Genomic DNA, 8037 nt, shown 5'->3' with positions numbered 1-8037 from the left:
TCTGGGAACCCCAGGACAGGGTCCACTCCGGAGCCCTCAGAACTCTGCTGGCGGCCTTTGAGCAAGAGCCAAATGTGGCCAGTCTGACGGGTCACTTGAGACTATCACAGCGAAGGACTCAGGAACAAACCTTGTCCCTGATCCAGCGGCTAGCTTGCCCGTGAGTCCTTCCCTAAGACTGGTTTCCTGAGCGCCCAGGAGAGGCCCAGCCTTTGCTGGGGAGTGCTTGGTGTGTCCAGCTGCCCGGGCTCCCTGCGTGGGTCGGCCAGGTACAGGAAAGGAGAACCGGCTGCCCCAGGGGGGCACAGAACTGAGTTACAGGGAGGCCCCTGAGCCGCTGGCACCCTCGGGAGGTGGCAGCCACAAAATCCTCCCAGCACAGGGGCTGTGGGGGCCCGGATGCCTATGCGTCCCCGTCATGCTCTGTTCCGGGGACAGTCCTCAGTCCAGATGGAAACGCTGACCCTTGAACCAGGCAGGACTTGCAGCAGATGCTGGAAGTGTCTGGTGGCCATGATGAACACTGGGGGGTGGGGGGGGAGGAAGAGAAGACCAGGGCCAGGAGTGAGCAGGAGGGCCCGGCAGACAGTGGCCGGGCTGGGTGGGAAAGTAGAGGACACTGCCCCCCTCCCCGAGTTCTGTAATCAGGAAGTTCTGTGCGGCTCAGCTTCCTTTCCCTCCCTGAGCGCCTGAAACAGGAAGTCAGTCAGTTAAGCTGGTGGCAGCCGCTGAGAGGGACCGGGCAGCAGGCCTGGCGCGGGGCACGCAGTCGCCTTGGGCGGCGTGAGGGTCTCGAGGGTGGTGACCCACCAAGCCCCAGAGGCCCGCACCCACCATGGTCCCCGGCTGGAACCATGGCAACATCACCCGCGCCAAGGCCGAGGAGCTGCTCTCCAGGGCGGGCAAGGATGGGAGCTTCCTCGTGCGCGCCAGCGAGTCCATCCCCCGGGCCTATGCCCTCTGCGTGCTGTAAGTACACGGCTCCCCGCCCAGCCCCGGCCCCTGGCACTGCCACCGCGGCGGGGGGGGGGCGACCCTCAGGGAGGAGTAGCTGGCGGTTTGGCAAGGGGCCTAGCGCTGGGCTGGATTGTTCTCGAGTCTCAGGGTGACTGGCCTGACCTGTACACACCGCTCTGTGTGGTCGAGGGCCCAACAGAGCCCCACGGTGCCCGGCAGAGAGCCTTGTCACGCGTCTGCAGCAAGTGTAGAGCTCTCAGAGCCCCTCCAGGCCTGGCCCACACCCAGATCTCTATGAGCTGGGGTGCCAGGGGCTTCCTGGGCTCCGGAGGTAGGAGAGGGGAGATCGGGGCTCGGGGTTCTGAAGTGGATCGTTGTCTAAACAGAGGAACCAGACTTGGCTGAAGGCTCTTGTCTAACACCCCATTGTAGTGACATCAGAGAGAGGCCCTCATTCCTGCCGTCCTGTGTTCTAAGCCCATCCTGCTTCGGCCTTGGGCAGTGCCGGGGTGCAGCCAGAACGGGTGTGATCCTCCGAACGCCCCAGGTGGCATCCCCTGGCTGGCTGGCCGGGAGGGCCACTCTCCCGGGCAGGGGGGAAGTGGGTGGCTGGCCACAGCCCTGTTTCTGAGCCCTGACTCATGCTGGGGCATGCTAGGCTCAGCACAGTCTGGCCTGTTTGCACCCTCAAACCCACCTAGAGCACAGAGCCATCTAGCCCTGCAGACGAGGACACCGGAGTTTCAGGCAGTTAAAGCGGGTGCTGACAGTCAAAGCCAAGGTCATCCGTTCCCACAGGCCCTGTTATCCGCCCTCTCTTGGCCCTAGGCAAATGGGCTCTGGGACAGACAAGGAAGGGTACTTAACCCGGTACTAGAGACCTGCCCAAGCGTACAGATGGACCACGGCCCTGTGCCTCCCCGCCCCCACCACGAGGGAGACCAGAGTTGCAGGTGGCCAGGGCCTCCCCAAGGCAGCACCCCGTGGGGATCCACCCGGGGTGGGGGGGCCTTCAAGAGGGCAGGAAGCGTCTTCAGCATCTCAAGGCAGCCACAGACTTTCTCTTCTGGCCCAGTGGGATTTGAGCCAAGGGTGATTGTTGAGCTGGCTGAATGCCAACAGCCTCCAGGGCTCTGTGGCAGCCTGCTTCACGGGCGGCCCTCGCTCGGGGTGGCTGGTATGTCCTGGGGCTCAGATTCGGATGCGGGGGCCAGGGTCTCTCTGACTCCAGGCAGAGCCCTGCGAATGGCCCTGCTTCCAAAGCGAGGTAGGACTCCAGAGAGGCGCCACGACCCACCCGGCCGCTCTGGAAACATTCATGTGGAGAGGGAGCCCAGGCTGCTCAGCCCTCTGGGCCCCAAGGGGCTGGGGCCTCTGAACTTCCTCCCTGTGCCCTCTGGGGTGTGGGGGGGGCGTGGCCAGGGCCCCCCCACCCCCGCCGCCTGCTGAGCTACCTGCGTCTGGAGGTCGGGGACCGCGCGCAGGCCTTGTCAGGTGAGGCCTTCGTGTGGGGAGTGAGAACTGGATTTCTCTGGGGAGGAGGCCGGGAGACACCCGAGGACAAGGCTACCAGCCAGCGCCACCCACGTGACTGAAGAGCTGCCCCCGGGCCCCCACCCTGCCCTTCACTTCCTCCCGAGAGGTCAGCCCTGTCACCTGTCTGTGCTGTGAGCCGCCGGGAAGGTGGTGGCGATGGGGGGTGGCGGGTCACTCAGGCTGCGCGGGTCGTTCTGGAAGCACGTCCTCCCTGCAACAGCCTGGAGTGAGCCCGCTCGTAAGTAGGTCAGCTGGCTACCGTCCAGGAGGGAGCTGCCCATCGGGCTGGCTTCTCCCGCCGCGCCTCTCCCTACAGAGCCGGCCTCCTCCGGGGGACCGGGAGGTGTGTGTGTCGGCCTTGGCTCCGAAAGGAGGGAGGCCGGCCGGGGTCCACGCGTCGTGGACTTCCGCAGCCGTCCAGGCACTGTCCGGTCAAGTTCTCTCCCGGAGACCAAATGCCAGGCAACCCTAGGCCTGGAGGCCTTGTTTGCACAGCAGAAAAGAAAACTTAAAAAAAAAAAGGCACAGAAGGACATTTGTTGCCAACGTTCCCCTCAGAGGAGTCGTTCCGAGTGCTAGGAAGCGATCGGTGACAAGCTCTGGGAAGGAGCGCAGGCCCCGAGGCTGCTCTGCCAACACTGAAGGCACAGGCTCCCCTGACGCCATCCCTGGTCCTCACACGCAGTAACAACTCCCATAGGCCGGCGCCAGTGGCTCCCTCCTGTAGTCCTAGCCACTCAGAAGGCTGAGATCTGAGGATAGCTGTTGGAAGCCAGCCAGGACAGGAGAAACCGGTGAGACTCATCTCCAGTGAGCCGGCAAAAAAAAACCCAAAACAAACAGAAGTGGAGATGTGGCTGAAGGGGTAGAGTGCCAGCTTTGAGGATAAAAAGCTAAGGGTTGTTGCTTGCCCTGAGTCTAAGTTCCAGCACTGGCACATGCACACACGCGTGCACGCACGCACGCACACACACACACACACACACCCTTTAATTTATGTCCACGATGACCTTCAGAGGAGGTACTATCATCAGCACCTTGCAGACGGGGAAACTGAGACACAGATCCGTTATGGAACGTGCCAGATTTGCAGAATGAACAAGTGACGGGGCTGGCACTCGCGTGGTTCCTGGGAAGGAAGATACGGAGGTGGGCAAGATGGGTGGCGGCAGCTCCTGAGCAAGCGCTACAGAGAAGGCACTTGGTTTGGGTTTTGGTTTTGCTGGTCCTGGGGCTTGAACTCAGGGTCTGGGTTCAGTTCCTGAGCTTTGGCTCAGGAGCCATGGTTCCACATCTAGATTTTTGTGGTGGTTCATTGGAGAGAAGAGTCATGGACTTTCCTGCTGGCGCTGGCTTTGAACCGTGATCCTCAGAGCTCAGTCTCCTGAGTAGCTAGGAGTACTGGCCTTAGGCTCCAGGCTCTGCCAGAGGAGGCACTGGATAGACAGAAATGGCCGGCGGAGGTTGCAGCCAGGACTCGTGGAGTGAGTAGCCTGCTACCTTCTCTCCTCTTCCACCACCCTTTCCTCAAAGCTTCTGAACATTCACATGGCTCTTCATGCAAATGAAATGGCTCTTTTTGCAAGTGAAAAAAGGGGGTGTTTTCCACACTCAGCGTGGCCAGTGTGTGGAGAGGAGGCTCATGGGCTCCTGAAAGTGGCCGCACATAAGCACATGGCTTTGGTGCCTGTGTGATACTTAGCAAGAGACAGCCGCCATCTTCATTATGAGTGTATATTAGTTGGGGGGGGGAGAGGGCTCACTGACATTTCCACACGTGTATACAATGCAGCCCAATCAACTGCACTCCATCATGCTCCCCCTCTCCCTCCCCCTCCTGGAAAAAATAATTCAGCAGATTCTGTTGTAGAGCTGACTCCATCTTGATTAGGGAAACATGGTAGGAAATGTTGGGGGGGGGTGGGAATAGAGCTGACTCCGTCTTGATTATTAGGTCAGCCTGACCCCAAAATTCTGCTTCTGTAAATGGCTTGCTTAGCTTGTTTGTGGCTTGCTCTACCCCCTGCGTCAAACTCCTACATCTGCGCCACGCTTTTACCTTTATAAACCCCAATTTGAGGGCTGCTCGGGGTCACGGTGGCAGCTCCTGAGTCTGTACTGTGTCCCTGGCCGGTCAGCCTGCTTTTCACTGTCGCAGTTTCAGCTCCCGAGTCTGCGCTGCGTCCCTGGCCGGTCAGTTCGCTTTTTGCTTCCCCAATCAATCCATCTTTTTGCTTGAGGCTATCTCTGAGTGGTGGACTCTTGGGGGAACGGGGACTCCCCTCCCTCAAACCCTGTAACATTTCTTACCCCATATCAGATTTAATTGCTCTGTTTTCATATACTAAATAAACCCTAGGGATCAAGCACTTCCTTTTGGTAGTGCTGGAGGATTGTAGAGATTGGAGGAGGTAGTGCTGGACTTAGGGCCCTATGCTCGCTAAGCTGGCACGATACATTGAGCTGCCCCTCCAGCCTGGTTTCCCACTGATTGTTTTTAAGATAGGGTCTCACTTCCGGCCCAGGCCTGTGCCGGGGCTGCATTCTGGCTGCCTTCACTGAGATCACAGGCTTGAGAACCAATGGACCCAGCTTCTCCCTGGAGATGGAGTCTGTTGGACTTTTCTGTCTAAGCTGGCCTGGAACCATGATCCTTCCTCCCATGATCTCAGCCCCCCCTAGTTACGGAGATTGCAGGCGGGAGCCCGCAGTGTCCGGCTCGGCACATCTTCACTGAAGGATCCCATCTCCCTGGGACTTGAGGCCCTGCAGCCTCAGGTGAGGTCCTCCCACCAGAGCAATGGGGAGCCGGGGAGCCGCCTTGCCTCCCCCAGTTCACGCCATGCCACGAAACCCGGAGGGCCAAGGCCTGGGCTGGCTAGATCTGACCCGTGAGAGTTGGCAAAAAAAAAAAAAAAAAAAAGGAAAAGGAAAGCCAGCCTTCCTGACCACCCTGCATCCTGCCTGCTGAAAGAGCCCAGACTTTCCTGCCAGGGCTGCCTTTAAGCCTGGGAGCCTCGGCTCTCAGCCTCCTGAGGAGCTAAGACAACAGGCGTGAGCCACCGGCGCCCAGCGGTGGGTTATTATTTTTCAAACTGATGCGTGAGTCACGCCACGAAAGTCATCCTCCACATACGAGTCTACCATCCAGGGGCCTTTGGTACAATCACAGGGGAATATGGCGAACAGTCCTAGACCCTCCGAGCGCGGTCAGTTCCTCACCAAGATCCCCCGTGTCCTTTGGCGGCAGTCAATCCCCTGTCCCCTCCCCCAGGCCTAGAGACAGCCATTGTCCCTTCTCTAAGGATTTGCCTCTTCTGGGCACCACGCGTATGTGGGATCGTGTAGCGTGTGGTCTTTGGACTGGTTCACAAAGCGTGACGTGCGCAAGGTTGGTTTGTGGGGTCACCCGGATCGTCCTTTGTGGGGCTCACCCGTAGTTTATTGTGTGGCTCCCACGTGCGACGCAGCCGCTCAGCAGCAGCCCGGGGACATCGGGCTGTCCCCGCGCCCTGGCTGCTGTAATGAAGGCTGCTACAAGATTCGTGGCAAGTCTTGGCGGGGGCGTGTGCTGATTGATGCACGCCTAGGGGACATAGCTAGGAGTGGGTTTGCGGGGTGATAGGTTGTTTCGTGTCTAAAGGTCCCGGGGAACCGCTAGACTGTTGTCCCTGAGGGAGGAACACCCCTGTCCCTTCCCACAGCTCACCTCCCGGCCGACCCTTGTTGTCTGTCTTTCCCTTAGAGCCACAGCAGACATCTTGTTGGTTTTGTTGCCAGTCTTGGGGCTTGGGACTTAGGGCCTAGGCGCCATCCCTGAGCTTTTGTGCTCAAGGTAGCGCTCGACCACTTGAGCCACAGCTCCACTCCTGGGGGGGTTGTTTTTGGTGGTTACTTGGAAATGAGCTTCACAGACTTTCCTTGCACAGGCTGGCTTTGAACTGCAATCCTCAGATCTCAGCCTCCCGAGTAGCTGGGATGACAGGCTTGAGCCACCAGCACCACCTGGTGCTTGCTGTGGGTTGATTTGCATTCGTTCCCCCAGCACTGAAGCAGACTGAGTATCTTTTTTTACAAGCTCACTGGCCACTTTCTACCTGGTTGGGAGGAGAAACGTCTGCTCCGCGACTCTGCACAGGTGAAACCGTTGGATTGCTGGGCGGCTAGGTGTGGGGGAGGGGTAGCGTCGATAACGGAGGCTGGGCGTGTGCCCGGCGCCCACAAGATGCTTTGCGTAGATAAAAAATACCACTGCCCATTCGTTTTCATGAACTCAAAAAGCAAGCAAGCAAGCAGCAGCAGCAGCAGCATTCCAGGAGCACAGGAGGTGTAAAACTCATCTGGGTTAGAAAGTTCCAGACAGGAGAGAGGACAGCCCGGGCAGTGTCACCCCCCCCGCCCCCCCCAGACTTCCTGAAGGCCCCCGGCAGACACCGAGCTGTCGTGCGCGGCCTCCTCGGAGGAAGTGTTCAAAGAGAGCGAGGCAGGAAGAGGACTCGGATGACGCACCAGTGGCCGGTAGCTGCTGGGACCAGGGTCGAGCGCCCCAGAGCCTGGGGCAGGGCGGGGTGTGGGCACGCTGAAGACGGAACAGCCAATGGGACTGGGGAAAGTGAAGCGAGAAGAAAGGATCCTGAACACTCAGGGTTCTTGTTCCAAATTAAGAGGAAGATGCTGAGGAGGTGAAAGTGTTCCCACCCTGAAAAGGCTCAACAGGGCACAGAACGTCCCAGGAAGGGGTAGGGGCACTGTGTTCACAGCTGTAGCCGGCCCTGCCTCGTGGGAGAAGGTGGGGCATTGGGGAAGAGGGGGTGACGCACATAGGGACAGGTTTTCTGGGAACGGGTCCAGTTTCTCTTCTTGCATGGGCACACCTGTTGTCCCTACTCACGGGAAAACCGCTATGGTCCCAAGGGCTGGTGGCTCACGCCTGTAATTCTGCCTGTCCAGAAGGCCGAGATCTGAGGGTCAGCCTGGGCAGGAAAGTCCGTGAGACTCTTACCTAAAAGTTAACCATCAAAAAGCCAGGTGCCCAGCTGTAGCTCAAGTGGGAGAATGGTAGCCTGGAGTAGAAAATCAACAGCAACAAGCAAGAGCATGAGGCTGAGTTCAGAGAGAGGTAGGAAGGAAGAAAGGAAGGGAGGAAGAGAAAGAGAGAGGAAGGGAGGGAGGGAAGGAAGGAGGGAGGGAAGGAGGGAGGGAGGGAGGGAGGGAGAGTAGGCTCAGTTGTAAATTGAATACAATGGAAGGTCTGAGTCTCTAAGAATCAGCTGAGCCAATCAGAGGAGAGGTGCTCATGGGCAGGGCGGGAACTACAGCAAATAGTGACAATGTAGCTTCACTTGCTGATAGACAGTCTTCCCCATAGCGTTTAAGAAATGGTTTTAAGCCTAAAGTACAAAGTGCAAAGCAGCAAACTCATTGCACAATCCCTGAGAGCTGAACAGAAGCCTTGTTAACTTGCTGACTCAGCCTCTCTTTCTCTCCATCTCTGCATTTATCTTGTGTATGGAACCTCCATTTTATGTGTCCATATATGTACAT

The 8037-nt window shown here is 58.5% G+C and overlaps 1 protein-coding gene across 1 annotated transcript in view; it reads left to right on the top strand.

The window, feature by feature from the left end:
* Positions 1 to 734: 734 nt before the first annotated feature.
* The window catches only part of Inpp5d (inositol polyphosphate-5-phosphatase D), an 89890-nt gene continuing 82587 nt past the window's right edge, over positions 735 to 8037 (top strand). The window contains exon 1 of the mRNA XM_048344479.1: positions 735 to 969. Within this exon, the coding sequence (XP_048200436.1) occupies positions 836 to 969 (134 nt within the window). The 5' untranslated portion in view covers positions 735 to 835. The remainder of the gene's footprint in view (positions 970 to 8037) is intronic.

The sequence above is a fragment of the Perognathus longimembris genome, chromosome 4, assembly GCF_023159225.1.
Source record: "Perognathus longimembris pacificus isolate PPM17 chromosome 4, ASM2315922v1, whole genome shotgun sequence".
NCBI lineage: Eukaryota > Metazoa > Chordata > Mammalia > Rodentia > Heteromyidae > Perognathus > Perognathus longimembris.
This window is presented reverse-complemented; position numbering and strand designations above follow the sequence as displayed.